Source organism: Pygoscelis adeliae, unplaced genomic scaffold (assembly GCF_000699105.1).
Source record: "Pygoscelis adeliae isolate BGI_AS28 unplaced genomic scaffold, ASM69910v1 Scaffold268, whole genome shotgun sequence".
Lineage (NCBI taxonomy): Eukaryota > Metazoa > Chordata > Aves > Sphenisciformes > Spheniscidae > Pygoscelis > Pygoscelis adeliae.
The window spans coordinates 1334405-1348769 of record NW_008825262.1 but is presented as its reverse complement, the minus strand read 5'-3'; the positions used below and the strand labels follow the sequence as shown (position 1 = coordinate 1348769).

Below are 14365 nucleotides of genomic sequence, written 5' to 3'. Positions count from 1 at the left end.
GAAGGGGTCCCCAAGCCTCTATGCACCATGGCTACTGCCTCATCTTCACTGCAAAATCCCAGCCCTCAGTTGCAAATGAGAGTGCACCTCTCCGGGGCAGCCGCTTCAAGTAAAACCAGCTACACCTTGACTCTGTGTCTCACAGGTGTTTGCACAAATACTGCCCTGGTGCCGGTGTTTGAGCCAGAGGTGTGTCCCAGCCAAGATTTCCTGGGGCGAACATCCCAAGGCAGGCTTCCCCTGGGCCATCTGACAGCCCTTGGTGTCCCTGGGCTAAGCCCCTTTGAAAAGCTGCTCTTGACTCTGTCCCTTCCTTCTTTCCTCTGGCTGCAGAAAGCCAAGCTGAAGAGATGTACAGGAAAGCAGCACTGGAGGTTGACATGCCAAAAGAGCACCTGGGTAAGGTCGGGAGGAGGCAGGGGCTGGGGCAAGCAAGGGATGCCTGCTCTCCTGCGTGTACTTCCTATGGACTAGCCCTTCCTGGCGGCAAGTCACGCCAGAGGATGGCACACGCCCTCCCTTGCCATGTGGGCTCCAGCCGCAGGGGCTGCCTGTGCTGTCCCAAGAGTCCCTGGTGTGCAGCGCAGCAGCTGCTTACAGAGGCCAGCAATGCTGCAGAGATGGCAGAGAAAAAGAGGAGCAATGGGGATAGCAGATAGGAGGTGGTAGGGATGCTGCAGTGAGGCACTCCCCTGAAAATGCTTTCCCAGCATGGCGCTGGGCTGAAACAAAGGGGAGGTTTCATGCTATGAATCACAGAATCATAGAATCATTTAGGTTGGAAAAGACCTTTAAGATCATCCAGTCCAACCATTAACCTAGCACTGCCAAGTCCACCACTAAACCGTGTCCCTAAGCACCACGTCTGCACATCTTTTAAATACCTCCAGGGATGGTGACTCCACCACTTCCCTGGGCAGCCTGGTCCAATGCTTGACAACCCTTTCGGTGAAGAAATTTTCCCTAATATCCAGTCTAAGCCTCCCCTGGTGCAACTTGAGGCCGATTCCTCTCGTCCTATCGCTTGTTACTTGGGAGAAGAGACCGACCCCCACCTCGCTACAACCTCCTTTCAGGTAGTTGTAGAGAATGATAAAGTCTCCCCTCAGCCTCCTTTTCTCCAGGCTAAGCAACCCCAGTTCCCTCAGCCACTTCTCATAAGACTTGTGCTCTAGACCCTTCACCAGCTTCATTGCCCTTCTCTGGACACGCTCCATCACCTCAATGTCTTTCTTACAGTGAGGGGCCCAAAACTGAACACAGTATTTGAGGTGTGGCCTCACCAGTGCCGAGTACAGGGGGACGATCGCTTCCCTACTCCTGCTGGCCACACTATTTCTGCTATAATGAGATTCCCTCTGGTTCAGGCAGGGCTTGGGGCCAGGCGTGGGCTGGGGAGGTGTCCACATCACCCTGGCTTTGGGAGCAGAGAAAGGCTAGAAATAAGTCACTGCTGGGTCACGGTACCGAGGAGGTACTGGGCAGGGAATAGCCACCCAGTATGGTTTGGATGGTGCCCTTTGACCGCCCGCGCTCAGGTCAGGGTCATGGTGTGAGTCACCTTGTCAGGAAGCGCGTTGTCCCCACGGCAGTCCTATGCACCTCTGGCTCGCAGTTCCCTGGAGGGACATGACCTGGCAGACAAAAGCTGACAATGAAGTGCTCAAGCGGAGGCCGTGGGACCTGGAGAAGGCGCTGGAGCAGGCACGGGAAGACAAGCGAGACATTCGTGAAGGTGAGGGTAGAGGTGGGAGGGGGCAGTGGGAGAGATGCAGGGACCCCACACCTTGGTGCTGCTGGGGGAAGCCAGCCAAGCTTACCCCACATCTCCCTTTGGCCTTGACCACTCAGCCCCAAACCACCCTGCTGTTGGGCTAGCCCTGCTCCCTCCTCTGCTGTCAGCATGCAACAGCTCTGGGCATGGACTCGTTGCAGCCCAGATGCCTGTACTCAGCACAGAGAGAGGAGACCACAGGGGCAGAGACTTTCTTGCCTGCAAAAGTCATTGCCTCGCCATTTCTGTTAGTGCTCAAGAAGGGGCTGATTTTAGCAGAGGTAAAACCTCAAGCCAGAGGTTTGTGGTCTTTGCCACATGCAAAATTCCGTGCTCATTTTCACTCTCCCACGCTCAACAGAGAGGTAAAACTTTCCCTCCGGGGCTCCCTCCTGCCCTCCCCGCCCCCAGCATCGTCGCAGCCCTGCCAGGCAGGGAGAGACTGCACGCATGGCTGCTTCTGATGCGTCACCCTGCAAGGGGAGCCCTCAGGTCAGGCCTTGCTGGAGCCCCTGCCTGGTCACAGGTGCTGGCATCCGAGCACAAGGACTGCCTGCTTGTCCTTCCTATAGTCACCACATTTGTTCCCTTCTCCCCTCCCTGGTTCCCAGAAATGACCCGGCAATACCAGGAGCTGCAGAAGCAGACAGCAGCCCACAGCCAGCGCTTGGAGGCGAAGGTGAAGAGCCTGCAGGAGCAGCTCGGTATGGCCCCCCGGCACGCCTGCCCCTCGCCAGTGGGTGGGGATGGGGTTCGCTCCAGGGCAGCAAAGTGCACTTGGAGGGAGCGAGAGTCATTCATGCTGTGTTGTGAGCATGGCAGTAGCTGAAGGCAAAGCCTGACCCAGTGCATCACCGACCTTGGGAGATGCTGACTGCAAAGGGGATGCTGTGATCCCACACCCCTGTCCCAGAGCTCTCTGCCACTCTGGAGATGAGGGGGATTGGGCAGGGGCTGTGCCACACACTGCCTGTACTCTCCCGTGTACTGGTCACGCAGTGCCAGGCTCCTGTGCCCACATACTCAGTGTCCTCTGCCTCTGTCCCCGCACCCCACAGCCACTAGGCTCCAGGAGAGCCAGCAGACCCAGGAGGCTGCCACCCAGGCACTAGCAGAGAGGAACAGGACCATCGCCCAGCTGCAGGGCAGGCTCGATGACATGGAGAGGGAGTATGAGAAGATCCTCCACGTGAGTGGGGTCATGGCTGTGGGTGGCTCCCCCTGGCAGTGCAGTCCCCCCTCCTCACCATCCTCTTTCCCACCAGGGTAGCCTGGACCTTGTGCTGGCCAAGATGGCAGAGGCCAGCCAGTGCTGGAAAGAGGTAGGAACGACCATTGCCATGGAGCACAAGGAGAGCCTACAGGAGTTCGGCCTCAACCCCCTGGAGATATAGCACGCTGGGGATCCCTGGGACAGGACAGGCTCTCAGCCCCTACCTCCCTATCAGCACACTTGGAGAGCTTCCCAAGTGCCCAACATCCGCTGCCCAACACCCCAGTTGCCCCAGGCTAGGCAAGAGAAGGTGGGTCCTGTCTGGCCCTGGGATGCACTGCTGAGTCACAATCTTCTCCATAACATTACCCACATGAACAGCAGTGTGGATTTGTCCTTTAATCACACCCCAAATGGGTGACACAGGAACAGTGCTGTGATGGGGAGTGGACACTCACTGCCCACAGGTTCACAGGAAGGATGAGAGGAGGAGCACAAGAGAGATGTCCATGCAGGTGCAGACCTGAGCCAACAGGCTAAGAGGTGGGGGGTTCCTCCAGCGCCCCATCGGCCTCTCCTGCTCCCTTTCACCTTCACAGAGGCCCGAAGGCCAGCCCTGGGCTGAGCCAAGCCTCAGGCTCCCCAGTCCTCTGGGTCATGGCATGGAGGGCAGTGCCTCGGCTCTCCTGGGAGCTCCCAGAGCCTGGAGCTTGGCAAGGGCTTCAATGCAATGTCCCTAGATACCCCTGGAGGCAGCTGGGCAGGCAAAGACACACGTCTGTCTTCAGGCTGCAAGAAGGCACCGCTGTGGTTAATTAAAGCTTGGAGCCAGCCTCGGTCAGTGGAGATGAGTCTCTGGGAGGTGTGATGCTGCGAGCCCCATCACGGGCATGGAGACACAGCAGCTGTGCGTGCAATGGCCATGCTGAGCAGCGCTGTGCTCTCCGGGGAGCCGGGCCGGGGGGCACCGATGGGCTGGATGTGGCCTAGGTCGAGGCGCTGTGGGGGGAGCCTGGCTGGAGGCAGGGTGCACCTGGGCCACTAGAACGCCTGGTGCAGCCTCCTCTGCTCCTCCTGGCGTGGGCTCTGTGGGGACACAGTGGGGGCATTGTGGGCAGCACACATCCACCCACCCCACCACACTCCACCCTTGCCCCATGGGCAGGTTGGAGGGATATTTCTGCTTGGCCCCTGTGGCCAGGGGACCATGCAGCCCCCTCCTGCCAGCATCACAGGTACCAGGGAAATATTAGGACAGGCAGGGCAGGAGGGTGCCAGTACTCAGAGCAGTGCCGGGCTGTGAGCAGCGCTGCCGCGAGGGCCTAGCAAGAGGGGTTACCTGTGTGATCTCTATACTGTTGGCAGCAGCCACCAGCCAGGAGCCAGGTCCCTTTGGTTCCACCTCAACATGACAGAGTCCAGGGGAGCCACTGGGAGAGGGCAGGGAGGGCGTGCAGGAGCCTGAGGCAGGGTGACTGTCCTCAAAGAACAGCAGAGGGGACAACCCAATCTGGAAGAGCAGAAGAGGGATAGCCAAACAGCTCCTGGCGCTCCACGGCAAGCCAGGTCCCCTTAGAGAGGACCTCACTGTGCAGGCCTGGGGGCAAGACACCCATCCCATCATCCAGCCTCGCAGCACCCCAGAGCTCCCCAGCCAGGGTGGGACCACGCTGGGTCCCCAAAACCTACCGACTGGTAGAACTCATCGCCAGCAGGGTCGATGACCAGCAGCGTCACCTGGTCATCATGGGCACGGATCCTGAGCACCGTCTGCTGGTGGTCCAGCCCCTCAATGCTCTCACCATTCACAGCCAGGAGGCGGTCCCCTTCCTTCATCCCTGCCTGCTCAGCCGGCAGTCCCGCATCCACGTCCCGCAGGACCTGGCCTGCCACAGCGGGACAGAGGGAAGGTAGGGAGATGCTCACGGAGACATTCAGCCATAGGGGAACCAGCACCACTGGCCCCCATGTGCAGGTGGGGTCAGGGTCCCGCTGTGGGCACAGGGCTTGCGGCTATTCCCGACCCTCAGGCATGCCTAGATCAGGTATGGACTGCCCCCCTCAGACCCCTCACCTATGGCCCCTGAGCTGCAGTCATCCTCTTTGAGCAGAAACCCGTAGCCAGCTGGACCCTTCACCATGTGCAGCTCCCGGACCTTGAAGGGGAGCCAGGAGGTGTCCGCCAAGGCGGCCGTGACCCGCAGGCCCCGCAGGCGGTAAAACTCCTCCACGGCACTGGAAGCCACCAGTAGTGTCACTTTGCTACCGCTCTGCTTAAGCTGGATGGGAAATGCAGGGCGCTCAGCGATGTTGCTGGCCCCAGTCCCCCACCTGTGCCACAAGCACGCACCTTTCGGGCGAGCTGCGTGTGCGAGTAGCTCCTCACGCTGGCCCCGTTCAGCTCCAGGAGCCAGGAGCCTGGCGGCACCCCTGCTCTCTCCGCTGGCCCGTCCTGCCGCACCGACAGCTGGAAGGTGCCCTTCACGCCTGCAGGGAGGAGGAGAGGCAGTCTGGGGGGCTGCGTTGGGGAGGCTCGCAGCGCCGGCATCCCACTGCCTGCTTTACCTTCTGGACCCGATACACTGAAGCCAAAACCGCTTTTGTCCCGCACGATGTGGCAGAGGCGTGGGCGGATGTCAGCCGGCAGCATCTGGGACAGGTCCCTGCCCAGGGCTTTGGCTGCTTCGTAGGAGTCGCCGTCCAGCACTGCCAGCAGGACCTGATTCCCACTGGCCTTGATCTTCTGCACCACCTGGAAGGACCCGGGCTGTGGACCCTGGACAGGGTGCCCCTCCAGCCACAGCCTGTGGGATCAGGGCCCCGAGGGATAGTGGGGTCCCACACCCTCTGTGCCCCTGGCCGGGGAGGACCTGGGCGTTCCCACAGCCCCAGGGTGCTCCCAGCTTACCCTGTGGTGGTCCATGTGGTCCACGAAGTGGCCATTGACCTGGAGGAGCCGGTCCCCATCCTGCAGCCCCCTGCGCTGGGCCAGCCCCCCCAGCTCAACCTGCCGGATGATGTGGCCCCGGCAGCCCAGCTCTTCGTGGAGGCAGAAGCCGAAGGTCTCTGCGCTGCCCTTGCTCAGGAGGTAGAAGCGGGGCTCCCCCATGCCCTCGCCATCTGCATGGGGGCACAGCCCGTGAGCAGGGCCCTGCAGGGATCCTAACACGGGTTCTCTACCCCATCCCGGGCTGGGATCTCCCCATCCCCACTGCCTTACATGTTCACCTCCCCACAGCTCCCCGGCATGAGAGACCCCAGCGATGTCCAGCTGCCAGAACCCCATGCTGACAGAGGGATGCCCTGGGGAGATGAGGGTATTTACCCATGTCCTCAGCCAGAGACAAGGCAGGGTTGTCGATCCCATCTTTGGGGTTAAATTCAAATTTTCTGAAATAATAAAGGGCAGGAGAGGCCACGTTAATGCAGCAGCACGGCCTTCCCCCCACCCTCCCCAGCCCTTCCGTGGGGAGCCCTGTTCCTCCCAGAAAGGGCCAGCTGGGGCCACAGCTCCAGTGCCTCCTCTTCCTTGGGGAAAGCCAGGAGGGGATGTCCCTCTTGGACTGTCCCCCACATCTCTTCTAAGCTAACAAATCAGGGAATCCCAGCTTCCTGGGGCAGGCAGCCGGGATTGGCAGCCATGACCCACACCACCTCAGATCAGGATGTGCCCCAGCATGACCCCCAGGAAGCCCCCGGCCAGGGGGAGCTCAGCACTTACATGATGGAGTTCTTGTCACCCTCGAGCCCTGCAGAGGGAGAGGAGAGGTCAGTGCAGGAGGCGGGGGGCTGGGAGCACACCCCACGCTCTCGAGCACTCAGGGCTTGTCCTTTCGCAGGCTGAGCATGCCATGCCAGGTGAGGTGGGTTTGCCGAGTCCATGCAGCCCCCTTGGCCCCTCTGCCCCCCGGCTACAGCCTACGTGCGGGCACAGCTCAGCCCTTGGCCCCGCCACCGGTGTCCTCTTGCATTTCAAAACAGTAGGACACCTGTTGCTTGGGTCCAACAGGCACCCACTGCCCAGCCCAGCAGGGTCCTGCAGCACTGAGGGCAAAGTAGGGCCAGGCAGCAGTATGCAGATGGAGGTTAGTCCTGGGGGTTTACAGGCCTTTTGAATGAGGGATAAGAAGGGTCACCAGGGCCCCAGAGAGCTGGCTGGAGCCAGGAGATGGAGACAGAAGCCTTCCCCTGCCCACCTCCCCATAAAACCCTTCCCCACCTCTGGCAGCACAAGGACCCCCAAACCCAGGGAGAGGGGATTCCTGCCAAGCGCCCCCACAATGTCCATCTGCATTTTCCTGGATGCCTCTAGCTCCTTTCCATGGCCTGCCTGGGCTCTGACATTGCCTTGCTCCATGAGGAAGCGGGGCCTGGAGACGTGCATGTGGGGAAGGGTCTCCATAGGACGAAGCCCCATTGCCCTGGCACATACCTTTTGTTTGCTTCATGGCTGCAGGGAATGCGAGAGGGAGCAAGGTACAGGGTGAAGTGGCAGGGAAGCCAGTGTCCCCGCCTCTTCCAAGACGCCCCAGGTTTAATCGTTAAACAGCCCCGACGTCTCCCCTGCCCTCCCAGCCGCGGGGCACTGCCAGTCCTCGCCCAGCAGAGCTGGGAGCAGGGACCAGCACCCTGGGACACCCAGCTTGGAAACAGATCCTGGTGTCCCAGCTTCCAGCTGCCCCCAAGGGCAGCCCACGGTGGGGAAGACCAACTGGTTCAGCATGAGCAGAAGCGGGCTGTCCCATCCAAGCCCTGTGAGATGGGTAAAGGCCAGAGCTCTCCACTCCAACTGCTGGAGGGACAGCTGCACCAGCGCCTCCGCATTCTTCCCTCAGGAAGGGCCCAGAGAGATTGAGTCTTGGCACTAGTGTGCTTCAGTGGAAACAAAGCGGTGCACTTTAATGCTACCAAAGGTTTCACAAGCAAGCCTGAGTCCTGCCCCTCTGCCACTGCTCTGCCTCGTGCAGGGGCTGGGTCTCTACAAGCCCAGAAGAACAAGTCCCATTTGCTCCTGGCCTGGTCTCTGTACAGTTCTCCCACACTTCAGCCTTGCCCGCAGATGAGGGCTGAGCCCCACATACCCAGCACCTTTGACAGCCTTGGTAGCACCCAACCACTAGGCATCTCCACGCAGATAAGGGCGCAGGGGATATGCTGCCAGGGCACAATCCAGTGTTTCCTCCCCAGCAGCACCCTGGCCGGGTGGATGGACAGCAGGTTAGAGGTTCTCGTGCTGCAGTTTCCCCAGCATCTTCTTGACCTCACTCTCGACTCGTAGGAACTTGGCTTTCCTCCAGGGGTTGGCAGTCTGTCTCCGGCTGCTCTCCAGGTCCTGCAGGATGAGGACAAGGTGCTGCCGAACCCGCTCACGGTCCCAGAAAGGCAGGTTCCTCTGCACCACGTTCAGGATGTTGGACCAGTAGTCAGAGACGTCAGTGCCTGCTGTAAGGAAGACCAGTGCTCTGACGCCGTCCCGGTCCATGCGCAAGCTGTCAAGTTCCCGCTTGCCATCCTCGCTGATGTCGTTGAAGTACAGACTGCGGGTTGAGAGAAAAGGAATGGGAGACACTGTGAGGGCTGGGGGAAGGACGCAGAGGCAGAGAGGGACCCCCTGCTCGCTTCTATGGGGAGGGACACTGGGTCGGAGGCATCGCCTGCAAAAGGGAAGAGATGGGGCAAAGTGAACTCACTGCACTTTGTCCAGCGTCGCGTGCTTTTTGGCCACCTCCACGACGTGCAGGGCAGCTGTGTCAGTCAGGGAGTTGTAGCCCAGGTTGAGCTCCTGGAGGTGCTGGTTCTTGGCCAGGTGCTGAGCAATGACTTCGGCGCCCCGGTCCCCCAGTGTGGTGTGCAGCAGGGACAAATGGGTCAGCGAGCGGTTGCCGGCCAGCGCCTCAGCTAGGTATTGTGCCCCCTGCTCGCCCACAGGGTTATTTGCCAGCCTGTGGACAAAGGAGCTCAGGGCAATGCTGAGGCTGGGCAGGGGGCCCAGGGCCAGGGCACATGGTGGGCAGCAGAGACAGTTTCATGCAAGGACAGAGGCAGTACTCACCGCAGGTTGCTCACCACACACTTGTCATGCAGGAGCAGGTCGCGGATTTCCTTGCAGGCATCAGAGCCCAGGCTGTTGAGCTGCAGACTGATGCAGAATGAGACATGGGGGTGGCAGGACTGAAACGGCTGTTACCTGTGGGGCTGGCAACCCTGCTTTCTCCATTTTCCCTGGCCCTCCCCATCACCATCCTACCTGGGCTCCCCAGACAAGGCCACGCAAGGCTTCCTCTCCAAAAGGGAGCACACTGAAACCACTCCAGAGCTTGGGTAGCATCAGCCGGCAGAGCCAGTGCCAGCAGGAGCAAGGGAGGGGAAGGGGCTGCAGGGTCCGCAGCGGGTGGGTGAAGGTCTGAGGAGAGATCAGGACCCCACCAAGCCCTCCTAAGCATCTGGAGGAAGGAAGTGCTGCACAGCTCTGCTGCACAGCTGAGTCCATCTCTGCTGAGCACAGCTCGCCACCCCCTGGGCAACAGAAAGATTGCAGTTCCACAAATGGACTGGAACAGAACCCATCCTTTTGCACAGCCCAGACTCCCACCCTTGGGCTGCGTATCTCCTGCCCAGAGTTAGTAGTAGCAGAGCTAGCTACACAGGGAAGCTGGGTGTCTCCGGGGGGCTAAGCAATGAGGGGGACCCGGGTCTGCCAGGGGCGCTGGCAGCCCAGCCTGTGCTACCAGTTGCAGAGAGCTGCCCAAAGAGTCCTACGGGAGGGTGTGTTGGGACTGCAAATCCCAGCATGCAGTGCCCTAGCAAGGCTGCTCAAGGAGTGTTGCATGTTGGAAGCTGTAGTCCCCTAGGTCTGCACTGAGGATAAACAAGGGCATGCATGCCCTTCCCTGCCTTTGCCATGCTCGGGCTCCTAGTGTATCCCTGTGATGGGCAAAGGTGAGGGAGAGCTCAATTTTTGAGCACTGCCCAAGGGCAGAAGAAGGTGGTACTCACTGAAGAGCTTTGCATCGCAGCAGGACAGGGAAGAGGATCCTCAAGCTGCTTGTGTCAAGGTTGCAGGAGGTCAGGTTCAGCTCCTCCACCTCGTGGCACGTGGTGCCCATGACATATGCCAGGACAGAGCACTTGAGAGGGGTCATCTTGACGGATGAGAGGTTGACAGTCCGGAGGGAGCGGATGGCCTCAGCTGTGAAGCGCTCGTTCTGGAACTCATGCAGGAAGAAGAGGTAGTCCATCAGCTCGGAGGGGGGCAGCCCCTTGCGGCTGTTCCTGATGACCGTCTTCTTCATGGCGTTGGCAATCTCAAAGGCTGCCAGGTTCTTGATGGAGCAGCCCAGCTGCTGCAGGATGGCGCGGTTACGGCGGGACAGTATCCCACCCATGAAGATGGGGAAGAGCTCAAAGACCTCATCATCAGGGGCCTCATCAGGGTGGCGCATGGGGCCCTCCATGCCCAGGATGCTGGAATTGATCTGGTCCAAAACATCATCGTTGTAGTAGTCCTCCTCTTTGAACAGCTCCTCTGCCATGGTGTGAGCAATAGCATCCCGGTCCTTACCGCTCAGCCGGGAGAAGTAGCGAGGGAAGATTTTGAGCAGGTTGAAGAGCACCGGCAGGAAGCGCAAGGGCAGCACCTTGGAGACGATACTCAGGACGACAGCGACATCCTCACTCACCTTCCCAATGACCTCTGACAGCTCCTTCCCCACTCTCTGTGCCAGGGTCTTCTTCTCACCCAGCACAACATACAGGGCTGCCAGGTACTCCTGCATAGCAGGGATGGTGAAGACAAAGGTGTGCTCTTTGCCTAGCTGCACACATGGAGTGAGGAAGAAGCGGAAGACGTCGCTGCGGAAGACGTCCAGGAGGTTGAGTTCACTTTCAGTCTTCATCTCCACCTCAAAGCACTGCTGCAGGTCATCCTCTGTGAAGCAGGTCTTGCGGGACATCACCCCTTCATAGGCCAGCTTGCCCACCGTCTTGGCCACGTACTTCATCATAGAGATGTTGGTGGAGTCAGTGCTGTCCAGCACCTCCCCGCTGAAGTTGAGCCTCAGGAAGCTGGTGTAGATGCCAGTCAGGGTCTGGCTGGGAGGCACCGTCCTGGTGAAGTAGAGGAAGTGCAGAGTGGTGCACACCAGCCAGCAGTAAGAGGGCAAGAAGCAGGCAGCAGCAATTTGGTTGTGGCGCTCCAAGTTCCTCGACAACATCTCCACCAAGTTTTCCTGCTCGCCTGAGCTGCTACCTGTACTGCCCTCTCCACTGCAGCCAGGCTGGCTGAGACGCATCTGGAAGTACAGCTTCTGCAGATTGGTGTCAGAGAAGCCACAGATCTCTGCGTAGCGGCCCACATACTTGCCGGGGATCCGGCGCACTGCCGATGGGCGCGTGGTGACGATGATGCTGGCCTGGAAGCAGAGGGCTGGGTGAGTTTGGAGGTGCTCCCTCTGTGGCTTTGATCTAAGCTCAGCAGGGTCCCAAGCACATAACCCACGTATAGGTGCACAAGGATCACACCACCCAGGAGCTAGGGTTCAAGAAGCTGCTGCCCAAAGGGCGTTGGTTCAAATCTGGCCCAGGCAGAGGGGACAGAAGAGCTTTCCCCATCCCCTACTAGACACATATCGAGTCTGGAAGACCACAGCCCAGCAGACTGCCTTCTTTGTTTTACCAGGCCTCCCCAAAGATCCCACAGAGACAAACCAGTAACAGTGACATGAGGCGACCTTGGTGAGTCCCTCCAGGAATAGAGGCTGCCTGTTCGCTCACAGCCAAGCTGGACTACAAGCAATTAGCACAGTGGCCGTGCCTGCAATGCCCCAGGGCTCACCCCCAGCCTTTCTCCAGCATGAAGGAGCTGGAGGGGAGACACTGACCTCTGGCAGGAGGTATTTTCGTAGCAGGTTGACCACGATGGCAGAGGGAGGCACAGGCTCATTGGGGTCACAGCACAACTCTGTGCCAGCCAGTCGGAAGTCCAAGTTGAGGCGCTCCAGGCCATTGAGGATGAAAAGCACCTTGAGGTTGGAAATGCCCAGCATCGGCACCACGTCCCGGAGGTGCTGGTACTTCTTGGTTATGAGGCGTCGCAGGGAGATGGAGGCGTGACTATGCGACAGGTCCTCGCAGGAGAAGGGGATGACCAGCTCAAAGCGGGGTAGGCGACCATGGCACCAGTCCACCACCATCTTCTTGATGAGGGTGCTCTTCCCCGTGCCCACGGTGCCGTACAGCACCACGTTCTTCACCTGCCGCCCACAGGCATCCACATCGAAAAGGTTCTGGAGGCTGATAACCTGGCTGCAGGGTTGCTGGAGCTGGTTCTGGATGGTTAGGTCAGGTGAGGGCTTCAGGATCTCCTCCAGAGAGCTCTCCCGGATCACTGGGTCCACATGGACTGCGTCCAGCGAGAAGGAAGGGCCAAACTGCCTCTCTTCATTGGGCTGGTGGCTGAACCATGCAGACAGGCTCTTCTGGTGTTTCTTGATGGCATCTAGGAAGAGGAAGGTGCTTGACAAGATAAAGGCTTCTCACTGGTATGGGACTGGGGAAGTTGCCTGCCCCAAGCCACTGCAGTGAGATGGCTGCAGAGAGGAAGACAGAACCCAGTTCTTGCTAACACTCACGCTGCCCAGGACAGCAGCTGCCCCCAACCCGCTGTGTAGGACTGTCCATCCTCTTCAGCACAGGGCTGCAAGCTTACCAGAAGAGGCCACGTTCCTCAGCTGGGACAGGCCATGGCGAGAGGAGCTGGGTTTTACAGAATGCTCCTGGGACCCTCCCTCGTAGCGAACACAGCCCCTGCAAGAGGATGGAGAGTGTCACAAGGAGGGCAGGGGCCAGCAGCTCCAAGCCCTGCCTGGGGCAGAGTGGGCAGATCACAAGTGAGTGTCGTGGAAAGTGCTGAGTAGAGCCAGCTCACCCCTTCCTTCCCCCACACAAAGGCAGAGTGCAAGGCCGGGACAAGGGCACGGCTAGGAACTGAAGGCAGGTCAGTAAGCCATGCACTGTGCATCCCCAGCAAACCCATGGCGAGGCAGAGGAGTTGGGCTGAATTCAGAGCAGGCAGGGAGCTGGGTCTGCATTGTTTTCTAGGTGAAAGCAAAGCAGCGTCTCTGCCCACAGGGCCCTGATGGTCCCAAGGCAGCCAGCTCAGCCACCCAGGTCCCGTGGCGAACAGCCACAGGGCAGAATGGGCCAGGCCCCAGCTGTGTGGCACTGTACCTGAAGAGGGAGACGCTGCTTGCGCGAAGGATCTTCCTGAGGAAGTAGCTGCCTGCAGCGCCTGCGGGGGAAGAACACACACAGTCAGCGACGGCCTTCTCCAGCCCAGCAGAGCTAACACCACCAAGCTCGCTGGCTTCAAGTCTTGCTGGAGTGACCCACAGGCTGCACAGGCTCCACTGTGCAGCTGGGGAGGGATGTCCACCAGGGGCAGGGCTTCCCTGGGGGCAGGACAGATTCAGGGTCACAGTCCCACAGGCACAGAGCCCAGCTCACCTGGCACTGAAGCAGCACACAGATACACACTCCGGGTCCCCCTGCTCCCCTGCAGGGATCGATGAAGCTGTGTCCAGCTGCCCCAGGGCAGGCAGCTCTGGCATTGCATGGCCCTCGACATCCTCTGCCTGAAAGAGAGGGGACAGCCCATGAGGCAGGCTGGCTGCCTGGACCTGCCGGTTCCCTGCCCCAGCCCAGCTTTACAGCCTGAGGCTGTACCTACCCCCACCCCAGCCCAGGGATGCCTGAATCAGGAATGACCCGCTCCCACATCTGACCCCACAAACCCACTGGCCATGGGAAGCAGTGGTGGGCTGGCCAACAGTGTGGCTGGTCCAGAGCTGAGCTGGCAGAAGCATGTCCCACCTTAGACTCCCCATCTAGCACCCTTCACAGACCTACTTGGGCATTGCCGGGGGGGTTGCAGCCAAGAGGGCAGCAGAGCAGGGCCCCAAGGAGGTCCTCACCCTGCCAGGCAAGCCTGTCTGCCCCCCAAACCCGCCCCCATCTCCCAGGGCCTCAGTTGGGACCAGCCACCTAATTCACTGGGGGCACAAGGGGCAGAGGACGATTTCTTCCCTGTTAGCAGCCAAAAGTCACTAGCCTAGACTTGGCTGTAACTGTACAGCTATAACAACTATCATAACAGAGAGAACAAAAGTGCTGGGGAGAAGGCAGGCCTCCTCCTCCCAGGCTTGAGGGCTTGTCATTTTAGGGCTTTATGTTAGAACAAACCAACCGCCCTCCCCAAACTGCCATGAAATCCTGTAAAACCAGGAGCTGGGGCTAGGAGAGAAGAGACAGCAGGGAGGGGCTTAGGAAAGGCAGAAAATAAAGGTGATCCCATATCCACGTGCACGGTGGCTTCCCCCCGT

The 14365-nt window shown here is 59.8% G+C and overlaps 3 protein-coding genes across 3 annotated transcripts in view; 1 reads left to right on the top strand and 2 right to left on the bottom strand.

Moving 5' to 3' along the window:
- CCDC153 (coiled-coil domain containing 153) overlaps positions 1–3168 on the top strand; it is a 3639-nt gene extending 471 nt beyond the window's left edge. Inside the window, exons 2-6 of the mRNA XM_009329547.1 lie at positions 327–399; positions 1616–1735; positions 2386–2478; positions 2833–2963; positions 3040–3168. Coding sequence (XP_009327822.1) covers positions 327–399; positions 1616–1735; positions 2386–2478; positions 2833–2963; positions 3040–3168 — 546 coding nt within the window. The remainder of the gene's footprint in view (positions 1–326; positions 400–1615; positions 1736–2385; positions 2479–2832; positions 2964–3039) is intronic.
- A 630-nt stretch (positions 3169–3798) lies between these two features.
- PDZD3 (PDZ domain containing 3) lies at positions 3799–7371 on the bottom strand. Its single transcript, XM_009329574.1, is given in 11 exon segments — positions 3799–3892; positions 4030–4073; positions 4327–4497; positions 4677–4873; positions 5062–5313; positions 5316–5474; positions 5553–5739; positions 5896–6107; positions 6313–6390; positions 6393–6462; positions 7207–7371. Coding segments are annotated over 11 exon segments (1629 nt in total).
- Positions 7372–7860: 489 nt separating this feature from the next.
- Positions 7861–14365, bottom strand: part of NLRX1 (NLR family member X1) — a 7891-nt gene continuing 1386 nt past the window's right edge. The window contains exons 3-10 of the mRNA XM_009329546.1: positions 13491–13618; positions 13215–13275; positions 12694–12791; positions 11867–12483; positions 9984–11398; positions 9040–9126; positions 8678–8929; positions 7861–8524 (exon numbers count right to left, since the gene is read on the bottom strand). Of these exons, the coding sequence (XP_009327821.1) occupies positions 8206–8524; positions 8678–8929; positions 9040–9126; positions 9984–11398; positions 11867–12483; positions 12694–12791; positions 13215–13275; positions 13491–13611 (2970 nt within the window). The 5' untranslated portion in view covers positions 13612–13618 and the 3' untranslated portion in view covers positions 7861–8205. The remainder of the gene's footprint in view (positions 8525–8677; positions 8930–9039; positions 9127–9983; positions 11399–11866; positions 12484–12693; positions 12792–13214; positions 13276–13490; positions 13619–14365) is intronic.